This window comes from Corythoichthys intestinalis, chromosome 2 (genome assembly GCF_030265065.1).
Source record: "Corythoichthys intestinalis isolate RoL2023-P3 chromosome 2, ASM3026506v1, whole genome shotgun sequence".
Taxonomy (NCBI): Eukaryota; Metazoa; Chordata; class Actinopteri; order Syngnathiformes; family Syngnathidae; genus Corythoichthys; species Corythoichthys intestinalis.
In genome coordinates, this window is record NC_080396.1 from 25,291,981 (window position 1) to 25,317,284 (window position 25,304).

Below are 25,304 nucleotides of genomic sequence, written 5' to 3' on the forward strand. Positions count from 1 at the left end.
ACAACAAGATACAACCGTGTTTCATTTTGTCCTCTGAGGAATTGTATGATCATGAACAGAAAATGACGTGACAATAACGGTGTTAAAAATCTCACAGCAGTTTCTATCACAACCAGCGCTCTCCATGGTGCTGAGTCGCAGCCTGTGACTGTTGGTCTCCACTACAATGGGTGATTTTGTCAATCTTTCTTAAACATACATATTAAACTCGGACGTTAAAAAAGGCCTTAGAGTTGGTTTTGAAGGTCGTACGAAGTTGAGTCTGCGAACAAATCACAGAGTGATGTGTAGTAACGGATGATGCCTCGCCATAAACCCTAAAACACGCGTAATCCAAAGATGAGGGTATTTGTATGAAAGGGTGAACCCAAAGAGCACACGCCCCTGCACAGATGAGCTCTATTTTTAACCATTCCTGCCTGAGGTGTTTGGTTTCTTAGATGAAGAGGAGGGGAAAGAGAACTCTTCTCCTGCTTCTCTGGCACGGCCCCTCCCACTCGGCAAGTACACGAACTCTCCAACCAGTGTCATGGAGAAGGCCCAAGGATTAAAAAAAGAGCGTGGCATTGTGTCGCCGTGTGGCGTTTGGGGGAGTCTATAGAGTGTGAGCCTTATTTGGAAAAGAGAACTGTTGAGCCATATGTTGCATTGGAGAAGCGTAACACAAGCCATAGGACCTGCTCACTGCCTGACCTAACTGTTAACACACTATTATATAACATTTTACCATCCCATTTGAATCAAGGCGTGAGTGACAACTTTAACCATCATGAAATTGGTATAACTTGAATGGTGCAAATGAATTCTTTCCATGATGCCACCCTGTGGTGGTTTGTGCCACAGCACAATAACGAGAGCTGCGGTGAAAAATGACTTGATTTATTACTCAGACATTGCAAAGGATCAATTCATGACAGAAAAATGCCAAATAGATAACATCAGAATTGTCAGAAGACAAACTCTCAGCCGTGTAAATAATAAAGGACAAGAATTATGCTGCGTTCGGACTTGCCGCGTTTTTTTTCTCGTTGCGCGATGGGTTCCCAGACAAAGTCAATGTAATCACGCGTGGAAGGGCGACAGACGGGCTCGCATCCGACACGTGTCAGGCGCGACCAATGTCGCCAGTTTGACCAGATAGCCCGTGCCCTCAAGATGTTGAATTTTCACGCTGCAGAGAAGACGCCTGAGTTGATCTTTCGGCGACAGATTTCAGCGATGACGAGGAAGCAGCCAAACAAATATGTTTTCTCATTCACGTCACTTCAGTTGCTAGAGCCGGAAGCCCGGAACCATCCTCAACATCCAAATAGCAAAAGCAAAGAAAGAAAGAAAGAAAAAAAAAAAAAGACCTGCAAGAACAGTCAAAATATTAGGAGATTAAAGTCACAATGTTACGAGAATGAAGCAATGCATAGGATTAAAGTCATAATATTCAGAGAATTAAGTAATATTTTGAACATTACAGTATTAAAATCATAAAATTAAGATCTTTATCAACACAAAACTATTTTTGGCGTAATATTAGGAGATTGAAATAAAAAAAGTCGTAAAATTACGAGATTAATGTCACTATAGTACTTATTTTTACGTTACGTGAACTGGAATTTGTTCGGGGTACACAGACTTCAACTTTTGGCGACGTAATAGGTTGATGTAAATGCAAAACAGCGTTTGGAGACGATCGTAGCACAAGCGACGCGTTGTTGTGCGCCAAAGCGCGGCCTGTTTGAACGCAGCATTATAAATAGTTCAGGCATGCAAACTGGTTAGGGGTGAAAAAGGTGACAAAGTAACATGGACACACGGCGTGCGCGGAAAAGTGCATTTCATAGTGCAACCAGAGACATCTTGAATTAAACACAGCAGGGCTGGGCGATATGGCCTTAAGTACGTATCACGATAAATTGAGCAGATTTACCTCAATAACGATAAATGACGATAAATTCACCCCAGCAGACTGCTATATAATTTGAAAATTTGAATCAATGCATGGAATACAAAGTAACCGTTTCTCGTTAAATTTATTTAACCAGCTTTCAATTTAACAATTGCACATGCAGTCTAAACATTAAGTATTAAAAAAAATCTTGTAAACAATAAGAATTCTAGTGTGAACATTTATAACAGCTTGTATGACTTGAAAAATGTACAACATTATAAAAATCAATATGACGACTGTGCAAACATGTCATTCTAACACAAATGACTTGCAGCTTTAACAGTACACTTCAGACAACTTATTGGTAATGGCTGCTGTGACATAATTATTCAACACAAGTGTTTACGTCAAGGTTTCAGTTTTGTTTTTTGTTTTTTTCCCCGAAACCTTTTTTAATACATGCACCCCCCACACAGACACAACCAGATTAAAGCTGTACTGCTCTGATACCAATGAAGCATTTAAGGTTTTATGATGGCAGAATAAACCAAACACATACAGGAAAAATAGCTGTGGCCATTAAACTGTCATATTATATATAGGCTTCACTGTTGGATTATACTTTACGCTGAGTGCTTTACCATCATGAAAGCTTTCAGAGAAATCACACAGAGATGCCAAATAACGCGACATGATGATTGCTACATGAAGTCCGTGCCCAGTCCACTCATTAATTTCAGCCGTTTCGACAAGGTTAGAGCCGCTGTCCGACTCTTTCACGTTCATTTGTAGCCGTTGTTAGCTGCTAGCGTTAGCCTGTGGCTTGGCTACCAGAAGAAAGCACTGAAAGCATCCTCTCCTAAAATCTTGAGAACCAGGGAGGACAGCGGGTGAAAGCCCGTCTGGAACCCGCCAAGAGTTTACTTAATGTCGGGTGAAAGTTTGGCGAAGCTAACTTAAGCCCGACTCCATCCCGTTTACTTGTAGCGTTAGCCTCTAGCGTTAGCCTACCGGGCTTCTGTTTGATTGCCTTCCTGAAAACCACGTGACTCCATACGTAAGCACACTGTCTGCTTTCTTAAAGGGGAATGAACATAGCCGAACAACACAGCGTCAAAGCGGGATAAAAAGACTATATTTTCTTGTTTTAGTAAATTACCGACTTTACCGACATGGTCAAAATTACGTCGGTCATCGTGAAGAATTTCGGTGACGGTAAATTTTTGGTTTACCGCTCTGCTCTAAAACACAGTACATAATAATTTAACATATACAAGTCTAAATCTGTCATCCTGAAATCAGAACATATAAGACGCATTAAGTAGCAAATTATACCAAATCTAAATTATAAAATAAGCAGAGAACAGCTGTACTCCCGTCTCTCACTATTGTCAGTCATTTGTTGTCACGAGAAGAGAGTGGCGGTGATAGGTCTAGGTCATCGGACTAGAGCAGGGGTCCCCAACCTTTTTTGCCCCATGGACCTGTGTTATTTGGGCCTTCTTTTCACGGACCGGCGTTCTGACAAATTTTGCAACCCATCAAAAATTGCAATGATGTGGTTCTGCGCATGCGCGTAACGTTAAACATAGCCACAAAATGTGCAAATGCAGCGATTCCAAAGTAAACACTACACAAACTTTCTTGAAAGAAAGGAATATTAACTTACGTTTGATCATGGAAGGACTTGTAGAAATGTTCCCCACAGATACATTCTGCCATGTTAGCTGCACACAAAAACTGCACACCGCTCTCACCATTAACGACTTCGCCTTGTCGTTAAGCATTAATTAAGAAGCCCGCTTCACAAAGATACAATGGTGGAACTTGCAGCAAGGTTTTCAATGCTCTCGTAGCGATGTCAGGATATTCCGGAATGACTTTAATCCAGAACCTCGGTATAGTTGTTGTCTCAAATGTACGTTTAATAAGGTCGCCGTCATTTGCGATATCTACAAGTTGATCCTCCTGTTGCACAGACATGCTGGAATCACTTGGTTTATTCACAAATGGGTCACGAATCCACTCCTTCGCCGTTCGTGGGTCTTCGAGGTTGTAGGCCCGTCAGGTACCCTTTTCGCCGTAAAAATATCTCCAAAAACAGCTGTTTTCCAGTCATCTTCCCTCGTGTGGGGGCTAATTATTTCCGGGAACAAATGTGCTGCGCCCGCGGCCTAGTAATACGTTATTATCGAGGACAAGCGCACATAAATATATTATATACACAAACAAGATGTACTGTTAGCAGTCCAATCAATGGATTTCTATGACGACATTCTAATCTATCCCGTAGTATTATATCTAGAGTGAACAGGGATATTAGTGTGTTAAGCAGGGGCACAGGGTTAATTCAGCCAAAATGCGGTCGTTATTAAATTATTATTTCTGTGCTGCCCGGTGGCAAATGCGCACCGGAACCGGTCCGCGGCCCGGCAGATGGGGACCCCTGGACTAGAGTGTAGTTTTGAGCATGGACTACGGTTTTGAAGTTAACGGTTTCACTTGCTCGTTGACAGACCCCCCGCCCCATTTTTTTCTCCTCGGATCTACGTGATTCAGAAGAATGACCCATTTTGATTTCAAAACGGCGAAATTTCGCTGAAAGGTGGCAAGTTTGCATGCCTGAATAGTTGCGACTATTAGGAGGGGATTCCAATGTATTGCAGCAGGGGTGCCCAATCCCGGTCCTCGAGAGCCCCTATCCAGCTTGTTTTCCATGTCTCCCTCCTCAAACACACCTGAATAAACTAATCAGGATCGTTATCAGGGTGCTGCAGAGCTGATCATTTGATTCAGGTGTGTTAAAGGAGGGAGACACGGAAAACAAGGTGGATAGGGGCTCTCGAGGACCGGGATTGGGCACCCCTGTATTAGAGTAAGGAAACTAAGCTGTGAAATTGAGAAGACTCATCCATTCTTGTTGAGCGACAGCAGGACATCTACCTGTGGGTTTGAGGTGAAGGGGATGCACGGTTAGGCAAATCACACCTCGAAGGCTGGGAAACGTGCTTGTGTGGGCTGCAGGAGGTCAGCCAAAAAGTAGATGGTGCCTGCCATGCCTATGGGAAGTGACATAATTGCTTAAAGCTCCTTTCTGTCAGTGACTCATATTCTTAGAACATTATTTTAAAACGCATACCTTCAAAGAGTGAGAAGGGAGTGTCTGGTGTTCTGCAGCCGTGTGAGCCGTAGTTCATGCACCAGTCTGCAAACTGAACAAAGACAAAATCTCAATGCCCAGAAATGTATGCCATGTACTGTCTATTAAGGAAGCAGCTCTGTCTGTGTCGGTAAGACATTTAAATGTACAAACCATGCACGCTCTGTAAAGGTGCTTGAGGTTCTGTGTTTGCCGGTATAGAGCCAGGAAAGCATAAGCGTTTCCTGCTGCGCCATGACACAGCCCGTAACCTTTCTTTAGCAAACCCCAGCGCCACACAACCTCACCACACTGAAGCGCATCCTCTATGTACTGAGAATCACCAAACACCTGGAACATCAAGAATTCAATGATTAAAATAGATCTTGTGGCAAAAGAACTAGAAGGTATACTCGCTTATTTACAGTACATTTCTTCACAAATTCAAACCATTCCTACTTTAAAATATTCAGTCTCATACAGGACATCATTTTGAAAAACCCACACAGGTACGGGGATAACGCGCACAAACTCCACACAGGAAAGCATGAGCTTGACCTCAGAACTCTGAGGCAGACATGCTACAATTCCATATTTTCCATGAAAATATTTCTCATTAGGGGTGTGACAAAATATCAAAATAGTGATATATCGTGATACTTTGTATCCCAAAAGGTTATCGATATGCTCCTGCCAAGAATCGAGATATCGTTTTAAAAAGGTGTCAATGTTAAAAAAAAAAGGACCTAACAAGTTGCTATCAAAATCTTCCACTATAATAGTGTCTTAGTTAACTATATGGCTGCCATTGATGGTGCTCGACGCCCAATCCGTTTAGACTGGGAGGGCCGAACAAACGTTCATTCATTCGAAACCATAGCGTTCACAGTCACTCTTTCTGATTTTTAAGCCATTTACAGGTCAATTTCTGTTCATTTTAGTGCATATACAGGTCGCTTCCTGTTGAGTTTGAGTCACTGCCTATTCATTTGGGAGATTCCCGGGCCACTTCCTATTCTGTACCCCCAAAATCAACAGGAAGTGACTCATAAAATGCCCCAAAATCAACAGGAACTTCAGGAAGTGACTGAAAATCAGTATGGTAATGATCTGAATTGGCCCAAAATTCCCTCGTTGCCCTAGCATTTGCTGCCACTGATGGCCATAGACGTTCAATCTGAAGTGGGACACCATCCCGGTTCAAATGGACTAGTTGTAAACTCATTCCAATTCAGAACAGAAGCTTGTTTTTCTGTCTATTAGTCGTTTTGTAGAATATCTTAGGTTGATTTCCTGACCAATGTATCGATAATCGTTGCATCGCCATATCATGAGATCATCGTTATCGTAAGCTTTGTATCGCAAATCGTATCGTATCGTGAGGTACCAAGAGGTTCCCACTCCTATTTCTCATATTTTAAATTGAACTAATCCTTCCATATTTCCCATTTTGTCCAACTGTGTGAAAACATTCCAATTAGAAAAAGATCAGTTATTTGTCCGGTTCTCCAATTTTCTCCCCCCAAAAAACCAAGATATTTTATATATTGACCTCCATTTTCGTCCAATACAAGACGTTCCAACCTCATGTATCACATGTTACAGCTCAACAATATTGTTGCTATTCAACAGTCACACACAATTTTATGATATACTATGATAACAATGCAACAATTGCCTTGTATGCCTGCAGGAGCGTGTAGATGACGCCCGGAGAGCCATGGCACCAATGCACCAGCAGGTCACGACCATCTCCGACACAGGGAGGGTAGTTCCCTGAGGGGAACTTAATGTGGCGAACGTAGTCAATGCTGGGTTTGACTAACTTGCGAACCTTGTCCTCTGACGCAACAAACCCAGACTGTCGGTGTCAGAGAAGGGTAAAGTCAAACAGGAGGTTTCTTGCTATATTTTGCAAAATGGTGCTTTCTGTACCTGCATGAGAAAGTAGTAAATGCCAGCCAATCCGTGGGCCGCACCAACATATTGCTCATTGTACCACTCATACATCAGGGGGCTCTGATTCTGGATGTGCAACTTCCTACTGTGGTGTTCGCCTGATGCTAAAATGGCCTCACTGACCTGAAAGACAACCAAACATGGTTGCTAATAGGGATTACAACAAAGAGCCAATAAAGGTAAACTGCAAAAAAAAAAAAAATTGACACCTGCTGGATGTGCTGTAATGGAATTCTGTCTGTGCCGAGATGCTGGTTGATGAAGATGAGAGAATAGAGGTAACCCACCCGACCATAGAGCAACTCGTCTGGCATCCCACCAGAACCTTTCACAACTGTCTCGTGATAAGTCAGCAGTCTGCAAGAGTTAACAATTGAAAATGGGTTTAGGGTGTAAATATTCTTGATTTATATGACAGTTGTGGAGATGGTTAAAGAACATTTAAACAATAAATTGAGCAAGGGTTCTCATTTGCAACATAAGAAATAAACTGAGCGCAAAGCAGGGAGCGAATAAATATATTACTGCTAATAATAATGCTTGCTATTTTTCGCTCAGCTATAGATGGGCAGTTGCTAAAACCACCTGCCACTGTGGGAATTCCAAGTCGCACCCACCAGCATGGCACCAAAATTCTAGATTACTGTCTGCTCTAGAGTCAGCCTTACATCTAATGGACTTGTTAATAAATTATGTTAATCATATTAAAAAGTGTCAATTAAAGAAAACAAAAGACATTTTTGAGTCTACATAATTATGGTATGAAAATTGTGGATTGTTTCGATCTCTTCAATCAGAGACTGACCTTCTGATGCACTCGTCGGCCTCCCCGGGCAATTGCAACTGATGGTACACCACAGCAGCCACAGCCAGTGGTCCGGTGTCACCACACAGAAATGTGACATCATGGCGCCGTGTCAGGCATTTCAGACTAAGGCCGACGTATTCTAGAGCCTTCTGGAGAAATGCCGGTTGCTTGAATATGCGGTGGATGTGCAAGTAGAGTAATGCAATGCCTGGATGAAAACACATTTATAACATATAGTGTTTTTTAACATTGGCTTTTCAACTGCAAGCTTTCATTTGAACCACATATCAACCATGAAACCGAAAACAAGCAGGCTTGGATTCTCACTTAATCTTTTCTTCAAAGCATTCATCACATTCTGACTAAATAATTACACCATCATACAACTGTATACAGTTCATCCTCCAAAGTCCTCCAAAATTGAGCCAACTGTCTCCTCCTCACTCAGACCTCTTCCTTTGACTACAAAGGGCATGAAAATGGGTCAGGGGTTAAAAAGGTGAGAAGGGTGTGGAGGAAATATGTTCCGGTACACTGTACAACTTGTCTCAAACGACCAATTTTCTCCCGATTAGTCAGCTATTTTTACTATTAATCTGATAATTTTTTCCCTTTTTTTTTTTTTTTTTTTTAAAAACTAATTTAGCAATGAAATTTTTGATGGAGCTTACTAATTTACAAAAACATTTTGGAACACTTAAATTGTTTATTAGAGTACGAATAAGCATGTAAATAACAACAATAAATCACAAATAAACAATGAGGTCAAATACTGATAGCATTAATTAGTGCAAAAAAATTGAATGTAAACAGATTCAGAACACTGACTTCGCCTTTCCAACATTATTCAAAACAATAAAAAAAAAAATCTAGCATTAGTATTATAGTATACTACAATGTATAATAGTATAGTAATCATTGCCAATCAGATTTTTTATAAAGGGTGTCATTTCAAAGCAATTCTTAGTGTAGAATCTGAATTCTGAAGTATGTGGGATTAACTCCAGAAATCGTTATTTATATGACGAACATGATGTGCTTTTCGTCGGAATACCGATGCAGGCAAATCATCTGTTCTGCTACTATTGGATCTCAGCGCCGCATTTGACACGGTTGATCACAACATACTACTCAGCAGATTGGAACAGTGGGTAGGGCTTACTGACACTATTCTTCAGTGGTTCACATCCTATCTAGATGATAGGGATTTCTTTGTGTCAATCGGAAACCATCAGTCAGAACGAACCAAATTCCCGTGTGGAGTCCCTCAAGGGTCAATTCTTGGACCACTCTTATTTAACATCTATATGCTTCCGTTAGCTCAGATAATGGAACAGTATGACATCTCCTATCACGCCTATGCAGATGACACACAACTGTACATTTCTGTGTCCCCACATGATTATAGTCCCTTAGTCACCCTGAGCAAATGCATTCATCAAATCAATGAATGGATGTGCCAGAATTTTCTCCAGTTAAATGTGCAGAAGACAGAGGTGATCATTTTTGGGCCAAAAAAGGAAAGGTCAAAGATAAGCAGCCAACTTAGCACAATGTCACTTACAGCTACAAATCAAGTCAGAAACCTTGGCGTAATTATTGACTCAGACCTAAAATTTGATAGCCATTTAAAGTCCGTCACTAAATCCGCTTATTACCACCTAAAAAATATAACCAGAATTAAGGGGCTTCTGACTCAACAAGACATGGAAAAACTTATGCATGCATTCATTTTCAGCAGATTGGACTATTGCAACGGTATATTTACAGGTCTTGATAAAAAATCAGTCAGGAAGTTGCAGCTGGTACAGAATGCTGAAGCCAGAGTCCTCACAAATACAAGGAAGCTGGACCACATTACAGCAGTTTTGAAATCGCTACACTGGCTTCCAGTAAGTCAAAGGATAGACTATAAAATACTACTGCTCGTCTACAAAACACTTAATGGCCTTGGACCAAAATACATGCTTGACTTGTTAGAGTCCTATGAGACGTCTAGATCCCTAAGGTCGTCTGGAACCGGTCTTCTGCATGTTCCAAGAACAAGAACCAAGCAGGGTGAGGCAGCATTTAGTTATTATGCTCCTCACCTCTGGAACAAGTTACCCGAACGTCTGAAGTATGCTCAAACTGTTAGCTCTTTTAAATCAGGGCTAAAAACGCTTTTGTTTAGCACTGCATATCTATAACTGTCTATATATTTCAATCTACCTGCTTTCTATTCCTCTTGTTTTTATCTCCATTGCCGATTTCAATTATTATTATTTGTAGTAGTTGTTTTATTTTTATTTTATTTATTTATTTTTATTCTGTGATTAAATGCGATCTTTTGTCTTCGTTTCTACGTTGTGTTGATTTAAATGTGATTTTTATGATCTTCATGTGATGTAAAGCACTTTGAATTGCCTTGTGTTGAATTGTGCTATATAAATAAATTTGCCTTGCCTTGCCTTTTATTTTGAAATGTTTACCGGAAGTACGTTCGCCAAACCGCTCACAGTTAGCTTTACACTCCGCAAAAAAAGCTCTTTTCGTCATTGCATGTGGTGTCAATAATCATTTTTTTCATTTGCAAATGCTGTTAAACAGCGATTTTTCATGTTTGAAGTGTCACCTTTTAACCGCAAGTTTGCGTTTTGGAGAAGACTGCCAATGTTTTATAGCAGGCTAAATTAGAGTGTCTTTTTTTCCCCCCATTAGCCTCAATGAAGCAATGCTAACGTTTACAATGTTTAATATACATGTTTCCTTGTTTTGTATGCTTGAACTTTAATTCTACGGCGTGTTGATGACCAATAAACTTCTGTGAAAGGAACTTGAGTCTCATAAGCCATCAAAACGCACGTGTAAACGCACGCAAAGACGATAAAACGCAGCCATGAAAATTACCGCCTTCATTTTTATTTACCGTACGATAAATGGACTCATTGCATATCGCGACAGTCTTAGCAACTTCAATAAAACATGTAGTTAGTTAGTTAGATGGACATACAAACTGGGTGACGGCGCTTTAGATGTTCATTCACCGCCAACGTGCAGCCAAGCTTGGCATTGAAGAGACAGGACAACAGTGAACCCTCCGTTGTTTGTTGAAATAAGTCAATGTTTTGGCCACTCTGGTGCGCTTTTTTGGCTTTGTGCCATTTTCCCTGCTTGCAGACCCAGCGTCTGACATTAAAAAAAATCTCCCGAGCCCCCCACCCCCTTAAAAATATTCTCCTCGGATCTACACAATCCACGTAGGTCATCCTTTTTGACTTCAAAACGGCGAATATCGCCGAAAGGTGAGAGATTTTCATGCTTGCTACAACAATACGTCCCTTAAAACCTTTTCTGATTTCAAATTTGGGCATCCAATTTAAAGGTTTCTTTTCACCTTCAAACCCCCCCCCCCCCCCCCCCCCACACACACACCCCAATTCTCCTCGGACCTTTTCATCGGACCTGCTGCACTTTTAGCTCTATCAGTCCACTCTGAGCTTCAATGTGCCGTGCTGCGAACCCAAATATTCTTCACGTTTTGATTTTGGATTATTAAAGGCAGACAGCAGTTTGTCTCCAGGACAGAGCATACAACGAACAGTAATATTCCTGTGTTTGAAGGACACACACTTGAAGTGGTGACTATTTCCACCAAGCAAAAGCTGGGCCCCTGCCTGCCGCCATTGTCGAACCCGTGCGGTCCATAAGGCGAGTTAGGCAAATGCTAGGGGTGTCGCAGTGTTCAAAAGGGCGTGAAGAAAAATGTTCAAATAATATTTGATGATAGCAGTAATTACAAAAATATACAAGACAATAAATCAAAAGATTGACAATACATATAGTAATAACTTTAATAAGCCTTTAAATAATAAAATGATTTTTCTAATGCGCTTTCTGCCCGTTTCACCGTTTCCTGTGATGGGGTAATTTCACCATAGTGTCTAATCTCACTTACCCCACCACAGACCAGTGAGTTACCTGAAGATGTTATTTTTAGCCTCTGCAATTGAGCGATGTTACGGTGATGACGTCATGAAAAGACAAAAGCTCTCCGGGTCGCATTCTTGAAAGAAAAAGAAATAAGAGGAGCAGAAACTTGAAAAAGACATAGGTTTGTTGTGATGAAAAAAACTTTTCTTAATTGCATAAACATGTATACATAGCGCAATTGCAAGCAAGCGGCTATTTACTAAGAGTTTAGATGACATACTGCTAAAGCTAAATTATACTGTATCATTAGCTAGGCCTGTTATTGTCTACTGTCTGAAGTTCTACCGTATTCCGAGAGACCCGGAGAGGAGAGCGAGATGGACTGCTGCAATTCGACGAGAAAACTGGGCACCAAACGATCACCACAGATTATGTAGTAGTCATTTTATATCTGGTAAGATGCATTTAATATATATTTAGAAGGTTTTGGGCTGACAACCACAATTAAGATCATTGCGAGGCTAATCGCCGACAACATACAGTTTCAAATTCAAGATGCTTATTTCTTCCACCATCATTATTTTTTGAATAATATTTTGCTGGTACCAAGTGAAAGAAGCTGGCCTCGTCTACGGATCATCAGTTAAACAGGTGTGTCCAAACCTTTTGCAAAGGGGGCCAGATTTGGTGTGGTAAAAATGCGGGGGGCTACATTGGCTGATTTACATAGAACAATATATTTAAACAAATTTTAGCAAGCCCTTCTGTGTATCACATATTCTTCATTATTATTTTTTTAAATTCATAATTTCAACAATTTCGTCTTTGTGGCGTTCTCTTTCGACACTCGGGCTCTTGCGAAATACTGCTGCTGTGAAATTAAACTAGCTTCAAGTTGCTATAATTTCTCGCTGCGTATCTTCCCTGTAATGTTGTCGTACATGTCAGCGTGTCTTGTTTGGTAATATTGCGTCACATCGAACTCCTTGAAAACAGCGACTGTCTCTTTGCAAATGAGGCAGACACAGTTGTTGCGTGTTTTATTGAAGAAATGGTCCAATATCCACCTATCCTTGAAGCGTCAGCCATCGCAGTCCAATATCCACCTATCCTTGAAGCGTCAGCCATCGCAGTCAACTTTTTTTTAATTGATTGTCGCCATTTTAGAAAATTGAAAGTAAAGGGTCATACAGGGTAATGTTGCTTAGAGTGCTGCTCTTAAAGTTTCTCAAACTTTCGTGAGAATAGGCTGATTTTGTGTGGACAAGATAGTTGTAGATATCTGGGTAGCAGATGTCAGGCAGAGATGGCGAAGACAGTGGGTCGAAGAATATCGATTTAGGCATCAATTATGGATCTGGCGAATGGATAGACTGAAGCTTTTCCACATAACGCCTTTTATGCAACGGATCCAATGAGTTTACAGCGTCTGAAAGCACCGGGGCTTCCATGAATTGCACTATAAATTGCACGACAAATTGAAACCATTGAGAATACGGATAAACAATGACAATATGGTGGCCGGATACAGCGACACGTCATTGTGTGACGTTGGTGAGTGGGGTCTATAGAAAATTGTATTGTTGTGGGGAGTATGCTTAAATTCGGTGTTCAAAATTTTCTTTTCATGCCAAAGTCCAGTGCGTTGTAGAAATTGACACCCTAATCCAAGGACAGCTGAACACTGGCTGTAATTCACATTTCAACTGCTTTATGGTTTGCACTTTGAAACATGACGTCACCTGGAACAGCAGATCAAAGATGCATTTACCTGCCCAGCCAGTGTAAGTGGTACAATCTTTTGGGTTGGCAGACTTGAGCCCTTTCTCCATGACAGCCAACAGCTCTTCGATCTTGTTGCTCAGTCGCTGAGCAAACGCAGGTGTCAGCTAGAAACGTACATCATGTTTGATTCACTTCATTAAACCTACAAACACACTAATATTTCCACAATGAGCGGATTACCTTGCCATGAGAGTCAAAAAACGACTGTGTAATCTCAGGGCTGCCGGCGTCATAGTCCGGGTAGGGATTCTTGAAGGTTCTTGTGTCCATCTGTCTTTCGGCCTGCTTCAAATTTAAATACACAAACGCAAAGCTTCAAATGTGAAGGGACTGTTGTAAAAACAGCAAAGCGGTGAATCTGCTAGGCTAACTATAGCGTTTAGAAACACCCACCCACGTAATAGCTAAAGAGGTCAAAGCACTTCCTAAGGCTAATAAAATGGCATGCACAATAATTTAGTTTGAAGTAATAATTTTAAGTAACAGTAGTAGTAAGTAATTATTTCAATGTTTCCAATAAAACGACTGCAGGACCGCTAATGTTTACGTCCAATCTTCCTCCATCTAGGAACCAGAGTAGATTGGTGCATTGTGGAACTCTACTGCCCCATCGTGGTCGAGAACAAGCACCACATGTAAGCGGTCGTGCTCTTAGAACATTCAGCAGGTAATACTAGAAAGCAATACAAACGCAGTAAAATACAAAAATAAAACCGAGAAGTGGGGGATGGGCCATACGTTGAACAAATACACATTAATGCTATTCCAGTGCATAATTCCCATAAAGCCCAGGCCTACCTTCATGGCACCCAAAGTATTGATTGCATATTGATACCTGAAACATTATGACAAAAAAATAAAATAAATAAATAAACGACAAAAATACAGTGAAATACAATAATTTAGTTTTCATTTATTTCAAAATGTGCATAGGTTTTAATAACAAAAAAATAATGTTAAATACAAGAGAGCTGTACTTTTAAACTGATTCTTTCACGAACCACCAGGGAAAGTATTAATTCATTTCTCATGGTTGACTCCTGCACTAGCCTTGCCACGCAAGCGTTTGTTTTGCCTGCAGCTTTGCCCGTGAAGAGCACATTACAAAACAAAACAATACATGTCATTACCAGGCAGTATTTTCGGGGTTCAGTCGGAGGATACACTAATTAATTTTTGAGACGTGTGCAGAAAAAGCTGCTGATGACTTGTGCAACCTTGTCTTTCAAAAATGCAAACAAAGCCGGCAATTTGACCAGCACAGGATTTGCAAGAGTCATCATGGTCAGTCTTTTGTTATTCTGTTTACCTCTGTTTTTCCTGTTCCCCTCTGTCATTTCCATTTCAATCGTGTGGGCTTCAAGTGGGCGAAAGCAATATTCATAAGGACTAGGGTATTGCTCCTCTGTTTGAATACCCTGGGACAGTTTTACCTTGCCTTGAGAAACAGAGGATGGAAATGAGGCTGAGACTGTGACACTATTCAGAGAGGGACCTTCAGGGTTGATTAGCACTTTTTTCTCAATACTCCACTGAGTAACCTACTGGACCAGAGGGAAAACCATAATGAAGGTAAAATATCAATCATAGGCAGTATTGATCATCAGTGATGAAATGTTCCATGTAGATTTAAAATCTTTGATATTCTTTGTTTTGATCATGGATTTATATGTAATTTTATGTGTTTATTTATATGTATTATATTATTTATTATTAGTTATTTATATTATTTGATAATCTATAGGTCATAACATTCTGCAAACAATACAGCGGTGATCCCCAACAACCTACCAGGCTGCACAGAAATAATACATCATTTGTCAGCGACCACAATCTGGCCTATGCCTCTTGACACATTATTTTGACTGTCTACTCTATTGACTAATCCGAGTAGAGATTTGTGTATTAGTCCTGTAATGGTTGGCCACCATTACTGGGGTGTTTGCACAGCTATAGCATAGCCGCTGTTGGCTGTGTGCTGCGACGTCTTTCGACAGCTTTTTTATAGGGAAAAAGCCACCTGCTGACCAAGATAGGAGCCTACAACCAAGCCCATTCTGTGTAACATGTGGCTAAATGCTAGCAAACATGACAACAAAAGCAAATGCACTGAGAGCATCATACCTTGTGGCGAACCGTATTGCTAAAGCCAAGAGACCTTTCACTATTGGAGAAGAACTCATTATGCCTGCGACCAAGTGGGACGGTCTTGGCCGTTTAATTGTTTTGTTTTAAGACTCTTTCAGTCAGCTGATATTCGCCTCAGCCAGGTGGCTGCCTCCCCTCCCGGCGTGACGTAGGGTGACGGTACCGGATGGGCAGATGACGTGGCCAACACTGATTGGTCACAAATGCAGGGCGCCAAGCTTCAAAAACCTGCCGCTGTCAACACTCTGGGAGGTCGTATTGACAGCATTTGTGCCGCGGTCCTCCTCGCCAGCTGTTTGCTCGCCATTCACACTCGTGTGCATTTGATCGCTAGATTGATACACTCCCGCTTTTTCGGTGAGGTCTTTTGCGTTTATTCGTTATTGGATCGTTTTTTGTTCACCACTGTAAATAAGAGCACTGAAGCAGTAGGGGTAAGCTGCCATTTCTGTTCAACCCATTTTCTCCTGTTTTGTTTAGTGTAAGAAGCTAGGGTAGTGGCTGTCTTTTCTTTATTTCCTTTTCACGAACGGGGTTTAGTTAGCGGGTGGGGTTTAAGTGCAGATTCCTTTTGTTTGTTATTTTGGCCTGGGCTTACCCTGAAGCCAACTTCGTTAGTATTTTGTATATTCTGTTCATTGCGAGTTTGATTTATTGTAAATAAATTGTGTCCACATGTATACGTGTGGCTTGTTTTACGTTACGCCCTTAGCGAGCCGTCTGTGGGACGGAACACCAAGGATCTTTGCCTTGAAGTTTTAGGAGATGCCGCTGTTACAAAAGGTTTATTCAGCGTATGGTGAGTTACATTTTGCCTACACATCCACAACAAGCACTATCTGTAAGAAACAGTATTATTTATTTTTTTCAAAAGTACTTCAGGATGTTTCATGCAAATTGTATTTGACATGAGCAGAGAGTGAAAAGCGGAACTAACAATGTTTTGCCTCTGAAACATAATTCTTTGTATTCACTGTCACAAGGGGAAAAGTTAAGATGTTGTTTCTTTGCACACCTTTGTTCCATAGTGTGGAATTTAGGAGCGAATAGTTCAGATAAATCTCAAGCACAGAAAACATACTGTCATGTGACAACGACAAAAGGTTTTGCTCCTTTATCTGGCCTCTGCTTGATTACCGCAAAGGAATTAACTCAGCAACTGGTCGGTGGGTATTGTCTTCACCCCCCTTCATCTGCTTTGCCATCATGAGAAAAGACAGATTTAAAAGCTCATTTGCAGAGAGGTGGTACCACAGATCATCTACCCCCACCCACACTACCCTTACCGAGTGGATGATATCCATCTAGGTCTCGGGGAATGGGCCTGACAGCTGAGATAAAGAACATTCTGGCCCCTGACATGCTGCCATGGCCCCATCTGCGGCTGTGCTAAAAATAAATACAGTCCCCCAAACTGGTCAACTGTAATCTTGTGGTTGGAGAGGGAGTCAAGTGTGAGGAAGGAAAATATAGAAAGCTAATCATGTTATGTTACATGGACTACTCATGATTGAAATAACATGCGGGAGTACAGTGGACCTGCAGTGGTGGCCCATCTGCTTCAATGTGAGCATGAATGGTTGTCTACTTTGGCCTTGTGATTGCCTGGAGACCAGTCCTGAATAATATAAGGGATAGGATACAATGTTAATTGGGTGCCCTTATGTTTTAAAAACTGTAAAGTTATCATTTTCCAATTTCTGATTCAAAAATCACATCTTCAACTCGTGCTGAGGAGCTTCCAAACCACAACAACATTGCCACTAGATGGCAACATTGGCCTTGGAGACAATATTGCAGTATTTGAGTCATAAATTATGAGACATAAACTAGTTTTACCTCTCCCTCCCTAAACTATGCTGATTTTTATTTAGATACTAGAATCTGGTTACTTTCCAACAGTTTCCTTCTTACTGCAGTTTGACCAAATACTCCCAACAGTCGGCAGGCGGTTTCATCCCCAGAATGGATGATTCTGAGCAACAGGGACTGTTTAGCTTTTCTAATTGGAGAGCAAAATCTTAAGCGCTCACACAGCCTCCCTGAGTGGACTTGATAAACAGGTAGCTCATTAAAAGCTAGGAAAATTTTGATGAGACCTCACGCAGATTTGCAGGAAGGTCTCTGAAAACAACGTGGGGGCAGTGTTTGGGGGAAATTAGGATTCTGTTCTGGTGCATAAACACTCTCAAACATTCCTTTAAGGTGGTGAGAAGAGAGAGAATTCATCCATCTTTTTTATTTCTATGGTGTATCCTCATTAATGTAGTAGGTAAGATGGCTCCAACCCGGACTGGTCACCACACAGTCAGTTACTGGACACCTATCTGACCATACTCATCTATATAGAATCTTTAGCTAGGGTGTTCAAACTACGGTACGTTAGCAATTTGCAAGCTGATATCTTTTCGCCACATTTATTAAACATGATCAAATGAAATGGCCATGTGGTTTGCCTGAAATGTAATACTTTAACTACAATGTGCAAAGCAGATAGAACTCACTAACATCTCTAACTCTCCCAATTATACATACTGGTGTCATAATGAATAGATTCATCAATATTACGCAATTATCAAATTTAATGGACAACTATTTTGAAAAGCTATTAATTGTTAGAGCCATTATTTAACTTCAAATGTCCACATACTCTGATTTCAGTGTCTCAAAAGTAAATATCAGATTTGTTGTTTATGAGAGCAGACTGATTACCAGTAAGTGAAACCTACAGAAGGCGGAGGTTGTGTATTCTTTTTCGATAGACTTCATAATGATATTGGCGGGACACATTCCCCAGACACTGTGCCACGCCTTCAACTAGGTGGGCGTCCCGCACTCCGCTTCAGTTGGTCGAAGTTGGTCGCAGTTATTCTAAAACACATGCAGCAATCCAACGCCGGATCGAGGTTGAAAAAGTACGAAAGCTATACTGCATACAAACAGGAAGGATTGTCTCAGGAGTGATTTGTTCGAGGATTCGAGGTCATTATTATGTTTTTCGTACCATGCATGCATTTTGAAACGTTGTGAAAAAAATCAATGGGAGAAATTAACCGCTACGGCAGTGGTCTCCAAACTATTCTACATAGGGCCGTAGTGGGTGCAGGATTTCACTTCAACAAAACAAGACCACACCTTTTCACCAATCTGGTGTTCAGTAGACTTCATAATGATATTGGCGGGACACACTCCCAGACACTGTGCCACGCCTTCAACTAGGTGGGCGTCCCGCACTCCGCTTCAGTTGGTCGAAGTTGGTCGCAGTTATTCTAAAACACATGCAGCAATCCAACGCAGGATTGAGGTTGAAAAAGTACAAAAGCTGTACCGCATACAAACAGGAAGGATTGTCTCAGGAGTGATTTGTTCGAGGATTCGAGGTCATTATTATATTTTTCGTACCATGCATGCATTTTGAAACGTTGTGAAAAAAATCAATGGGAGAAATTAACCGCTACGGCAGTGGTCTCTGAACTATTCTACATAGGGCCGTAGTGTGTGCAGGATTTCACTCCAACAAAGCAAGACCACACCTTTTCACCAATCGGGTGTATAATAAGTGTAATCAGTTGATTGCAGTCAGGTGCTGCTTGTTTTGGTAGAAACCACATTCGTTAAAAGGTCTGTGCTTGATCGGTATGAACAAAAACCAGGACCCACAGCGGCCCTAGAAGACCTGTTTGGAGACCCCAGCGCTACGGCATTAGCGTCATAATTCACAATAGTTCGTAAAATAACTGCTAACTGCCCGTTTTTATGGTTTTAACCAAGAATCGAGACTGTTTTACATTCATATCTTTAAAAAATTCAGGGATTTAAGCATTTATTCACAAGAATTTCTAACGTAAAAAGCTCTTTGTGGTGATAAGGCGGCGCCACAGTGGCTCAAAGACTAGCAGCATATTCGACATATTTACATAAATAAATGCTACTGCCCGTTTTTGTTGTTGTTGCTTTTAACCAAGAATCAAGACTGTTTTACGTCCACCTATAAAGAATTCAGGGATTAAAGCATTTATTCACAAGAATTTTCAACGTAAAAAACTCTTTGTGTTTCCACTCAGTCAGCTTTGACGGAGATAGGCCCCCTATCAATGGGCCCCGTGCCCCCTCAATATATTGTGAGGTCGATGCATTTCCAAGGTCAAAGCTCATGGGTCAGAAAAGGCATTTCGTGATAACGGATTAGCCAATTTAACTCAAATTTACAGGATAGAGGATATATTGAGAACAGAAGGGATCAAAAGACACAGGTCAAAAATATAGCAATGCTTGGAATTTGGCTGCTTAGGCTGAAATCTGCTCCCCCAGAGCGATCATCTAGTTATCTTTGTGCTTAATCAAAATAAGACATTTGTAAACATACTTTTGAAACCAATAATCAATACTTTACGGATTTCATACTCAAACTAGTAATTAAATCACATTCAATTTTTGGAAAAATAATTAAGGCCTCATCTTAAATCTTTGACAAAAACAAAATAATTATTTGCAGCAATAGTATGAATAACTTAATTGGTCTAGTTGAAGTTGTCTAGCCTCAGAAGTGAATTTTAAACTAATAGCACTTTAAATTTATCGGTACTCAAAATGAAGCTTTCATTTTAAAGAACATCACTCTTTCCCGGGTGATATAGCTCAATCATTGATTAATTGCTGTGATTTCATCATTTTCTTATAACAAGTAAACAATTATAATTGCTTAGTAGAGAATTATTGGAAAAAATACTTCACAATAAACTTAAATGTAAAATATTTTTTTATCCAATTATTCAATTCATTGCTGGAATAATGAATTGAATAATCCATTCTAGAAATATTTAAATTGCGGGTCTAATGGCACATCCTATTTGCCGCAGGAACTCGATTGTTCCACTTTCTGATTGTTGTCAAGATAATTTTAGTAAAGATTATTTTTGTTTTATTTCTGAATGCGAAAATGTACCGTTGTGAATTTTCTGCATATGTGTTGTTATTCTAAGTAGATAATGGTCTCCTTTGTTAATTTGATAGTAGTCTTAAAGTGGTAGAAAAAAGTTTAAAGAGTGATGTTATTTTTGAAGACTTGTTCTGTCAAACGTGATGACTGAGTTCACTGCCACCATACATGGAAAGTATCTTTCACATCGATTCAAAAATTATTATTATCTTGACGCATTCACTGCCAGTACAGGTCACAGATTATGTGTTGTAGTAGTTAATAAAAGAGGGAAATTTATATCGCAAACACCTATTGATGGCAATAGACATCCAATTGATATACAGTGGGGTAAATAAGTATTTAGTCAACCACAAATTGTGCAAGTTCTCCCACTTGAAAATATTAGAGAGGCCTGTAATTGTCAACATGGGTAAACCTTAACCATTAGAGACAGAATGTGGAAAACCCCCCAGAAAAATCACATTGTTTGATTTTTAAAGAATTTATTTGCAAATCATGAAGGAAAATAAGAATTTGGTCAATACCAAAAGTTCATCTCAGTACTTTGTTATGTACCCTTTGTTGGCAATAAGGGAGGCCAAATGTTTTCTGTAACTCTTCACAAGCTTTTCACACACTGTTGCTGGTATTTTGGCCCATTCCTCCATGCATATTTCCTCTAGAGCAATGATGTTTTGGGGTTGTCATTGGGCAACACGGACTTTCAACTCCCTCTACAGATTCTCTATGGGTTTGAGATCTGGAGACTGGCTAGGCCACTCCAGGACTTTGAAATGCTTCTTACGAAACCACTCCTTTGTTGCCCTGTGTTTGGGATCATTGTCATGCTGAAAGACCCAGCCACGTCTCATCTTCAATGCCCTTGCTGATGGAAGGAGATTTTCACTCAAAATCTCTCGATACATGGCCCCATTCATTCTTTCCTTTACACAGATCAGTCGTCCTGGTCCCTTTGCAGAAAAACAGCCCCAAAGCATGATGTTTCCACCCCCATGCTTCACAGTGGGTATGGTGTTCTTCAGATGCAATTCAGTATTCTTTCTCCTCCAAACACGAGAACCTGTGTTTCTACCAAAAAGTTCTATTTTGGTTTCATCTGACCATAACACATTCTCCCAGTCCTCTTCTGGATCATCCAAATGCTCTCTAGCGAACCGCAGACGGGCCTGGACGTGTACTTTCTTCAGCAGGGGGACACGTCTGGCAGTGCAGGATTTGAGTCCCTGGCGGCGCATTGTGTTACTGATAGTAGACTTTGTTACTGTGGTCCCAGCTCTCTGTAGGTCATTCACTAGGTCCCCCCGTGTGGTTCTGGGATTGTTGCTCACCAATCTTGTTATCATTTTGACGCCACGGGGTGAGATCTTGCATGGAGCCCCAGATTGAGAGAGATTATCAGTGGTCTTGTATGTCTTCCATTTTCTGATAATTGCTCCCACAGTTGATTTCTTTACACCAAGCGTTTTACCTATTGCAGATTCAGTCTTCCCAGCCTGGTGCAGGTGTACAATTTTGTCTCTGGTGTCCTTCGACAGCTCTTTGGTCTTGGCCATAGTGGAGTTTGGCATGTGACTGACTGAGATTGTGGACAGGCGCCTTTTATAATGATAATGAGTTAAAACAGGTGCCAATAATACAGGTAACGAGTGGAGCCTCGTTAGACCTCATTAGAAGAAGTTAGACCTCTTTGACAGCCAAAAATCTTGCTTGTTTGTAAGTGACCAAATACCTTTTTTCCACTCTTATTTGGAAATAAATTCTTTAACAATCAAACAATGTGATTTTCTGTTTTTTTCCCCACATTCTGTTTCTCATGTTAGAGCTTTACCCATGTTGACAATTACAGGCCTCTCTAATCTTTAAAGTAGGAGAACTTGCATAACTGGTGGTTGACTAAATACTTAATTGCCCCACTGTATATTGAGAAGGGCCGGAAGCGACCATTTGACTGCCTCCAGCCCCTCCCTGGTGAAATTGATTGGACGTCTATTGCCGTTAATGGCAGCTAAAAAGCGAAGTGATGTGAGGTCACAAAAAATTTATAAAACAAAACAAAAATAAATACATACAATTCTCAGGGCTCCGCGACCCTTGTGAGGAGAAAGCGGCATGGAAAATGAATGAATGAATGAATTCTCAGGTCAAATTACACATGTGACAGACTTATTTGAATATTTGAATAATATGTCTTTCTTCTTCTTTTTTCAATTTAGTTGAATTTGTTTTACGTAATTTATTTAGTAAAATTATATCCATTCATTCATCCATGAATGAATGAATGAATCATCTGAACCGCTCATCCTCATGAGGGTCGCGGGGGTGCTAGAGCCTATCCCAGCAACCAACCGGCAGAAGGCAGGATACACCCTGAATTAGTTGCCAGCTGGTCGCGGGGCACATAGAGACAGACACACTCACACCTACGGACAATTTGTAGTGTTCAATCAGCCTATCATGCATGTTTTTTGGGATGTAGGAGGAAGCCGGGGTACCCGGAGAGAACCCAGGCAGGCACGGTGAGAAGATGCGAACTCCACACAGGGAGGATGGGATTGAACCAACAATCTAAGAAGTGTGAGGCAGATTTATTTATTACTGTACAAACATACAATCTTTTAGGTGGATCCTTTAGGTTTAAAGCACATCCTTAACTTATTTTCTGTTGCTGGTTTTGATTTAAGGTGTATGGTGCGGTAGATCCACGCTGGTGCTTTGTGGCTACTAGCTGGATGCTGATCAAAACATTCTACTTCCAACCATATATACAGGCGCTTCCAGGAGTTCACGCACAGCAGAATAGCCCAGGAAATTCCATCCAGCTTCAGTGATGATGTGTGTCTGCCAGACAACAATAGAGACATTGGTGCTCATGTGTAGGAGTCACAACTAGAAATGTCATCTTTTTTTTTTTTTATTCAGGCCAATGCATTGTGCCTATGGTGTTGAAAGTGTTGAAATGTCCTAAAATGGTTGAAGTGTTTATTGAAAAAAAGCATAAAATGGATCAGGGGTTTCTATAGTCACAATAGAACACGTTAAATCATTTTTGAAAGTAAATTAACATTGATTTATGTTGAGTGTGCAGGTGCATGAAGCCCACTAGATTAAACATGTCTGTAACTTCATGAAAAATGTGTATTTTTGAAAAATAAGTAATTGAACATTATTTTCATGTCCTAAAAAGAATATAAACACAGAAAAAAAATCTTGACCAAGGATTTCATAATCCATGCATCAGAGGGTTAATCCATTCATTTTATTATAAATTATACATATAATTTATATATACTGTATATTTATTGTATTCTTATCCTTGAAGACTGGGACCTAGGCTTTGTGATTTAAGCATCTAATATATCTAATTCATCGATATCATCCCATAATAAGCAATCCAAAAGGCATTAAGAGTCAAAAAGATAATGGACAGTGTGCTAGTCAGTTAGCCTGCTGTGTCCATAATTTTCGTGCTAGCGTTCGACTGCAACATGTGTCTTTTTGTGGCTTTCCGGTAACTCGAGGTGAGAGCATGAGAGAGCTTAAAGACACCATGATTTTAACGAGATATTATCACGTACTTACCTTGTTTCGATCCCAAAACTCCATGTAGCATGTATCACCGAGTGTCAAGACAGAGCTGTGAATGGACACAGCCGGACTTTGTGGGGATTTTATGGGTAAAACACGGTAATATAACAAGGGTCGCGATGCAGAATTCACAGACAACAAGGAGTGGTCAAGACTGTTTTTCATATAGTTGCCCTTTTTAAATGTCCCCCCACCCCCCTCACCCCCAATTTTTCTTTGTTTGGATCGATTATTTATCATCTAAAGCAGGGGTGGGCAAACTATTCCACAAAGGGCCGCAGTGGGTGCGGGTTTTTGTTGCAACCCATTAAGAGGACACATTTTCACCAATCTGCTGTTTTACAAGTGCAATCAGTCGATTGCAGTCAGGTGCTTCTCATTTCTGCTGAAACCTCATTGGTTATACTATCTGTGCTGGGTCAGTTGGAACAAAGACCAGGACCCACTGCGACCCTCGAGGACCGGTTTGCCCACCCCTGATCTAAAGTATGGGTAAAATGCAACAGTACCAAAAAAAAAAAAAAACAAACAAAAAAATACGAATAAGCGATAGTTAGGAGCAGAGGTTGCGCTAGACTTTTTCGTTGTCTGTCATTTTGACTGACAGGGTCTTAAAAATCCGGTCATAATCTATTTTTACCTGTCACTTAAATTTTTAAAATGATGATAATGACATTGTGGTGACCCTTTGTTTGGCATAATTCACCTTATGTACTTGTGTGTCCATTTGGCTGAGCGCGTTAGCGGCTACGACACAGTCACGTGACAGAGACACTTAAGAGCCGCGCGCGTTCCGGCTTGAATAGAGAGTTCACAGAGAGCAGCAGAGCGACAGCGGCTGGACACAGCAATTCAAGCTAACAAGACTCTTAACATTGCATACTGCTTCAACATATTCAATAGTATTTAGTTTTCATTCATTTTAAATTAATATTCTGTCCGAACAAGCTTAACAGAGAATCCACACCGTGCCATCACACATCAAGCAGATGAATATGTAACTTTTTCTCCGCAGTGACAAAAACAGCTGACGGTGGCCCCAGTAAGTAGGCTACATTATGGGACAATGAAATTAACAGTTCACCTGCTGTGGCCTGAATGGAGTCTTACACCTTCCTCCTGGTGCGCATGGACTTGAATTGCG

The 25,304-nt window shown here is 40.6% G+C and overlaps 2 protein-coding genes across 5 annotated transcripts in view; both read right to left on the reverse strand.

The window, feature by feature from the left end:
* Nucleotides 1–895: 895 nt before the first annotated feature.
* Nucleotides 896–14,080, reverse strand: lancl1 (LanC antibiotic synthetase component C-like 1 (bacterial)). Of its 3 annotated transcripts, none has more exons than XM_057829473.1 (11): nt 13,879–14,080; nt 13,666–13,767; nt 13,472–13,589; nt 7,786–7,996; nt 7,190–7,337; nt 6,957–7,103; nt 6,700–6,882; nt 5,196–5,372; nt 5,022–5,094; nt 4,826–4,941; nt 896–1,352 (listed from the first exon to the last, which is right to left on the reverse strand). In XM_057829473.1, exons 2-10 carry the CDS (start codon nt 13,753–13,755, stop codon nt 4,865–4,867), a joined length of 1,224 nt encoding a protein of 407 aa, XP_057685456.1. In that variant the 5' UTR covers nt 13,756–13,767; nt 13,879–14,080; the 3' UTR covers nt 896–1,352; nt 4,826–4,864. The 3 variants fall into 3 exon arrangements, with proteins under 3 accessions (XP_057685456.1, XP_057685455.1, XP_057685454.1); XM_057829472.1 differs by having other exon boundaries at nt 897–1,352; nt 13,666–13,770; XM_057829471.1 differs by having other exon boundaries at nt 897–1,352; nt 13,666–14,080.
* An 8,793-nt stretch (nt 14,081–22,873) lies between these two features.
* LOC130930964 (receptor tyrosine-protein kinase erbB-4-like) overlaps nt 22,874–25,304 on the reverse strand; it is a 428,601-nt gene continuing 426,170 nt past the window's right edge. Inside the window, exon 28 of one of the 2 annotated variants that reach the window (XM_057859366.1) lies at nt 22,874–23,413. In XM_057859366.1, coding sequence (XP_057715349.1) covers nt 23,191–23,413 — 223 coding nt within the window. In that variant the 3' untranslated portion in view covers nt 22,874–23,190. The remainder of the gene's footprint in view (nt 23,414–25,304) is intronic. The other variant, XM_057859391.1, reaches the window with a different exon arrangement.

Coding starts and splice junctions, on each gene's coding strand:
- lancl1 (XM_057829473.1), bottom strand. CDS start 13,755: ATGGACACAAGAACCTTCAAGAATCCCTACCCGGACTATGACGCCGGC. Junction 7,997..13,471: donor CACTTACACTGGCTGGGCAG/GTAAATGCATCT, acceptor GTTTTCATCCAG/GCATTGCATTACTCTACTTG. Junction 6,883..6,956: donor TTTACTACTTTCTCATGCAG/GTACAGAAAGCA, acceptor TGACACCGACAG/TCTGGGTTTGTTGCGTCAGA.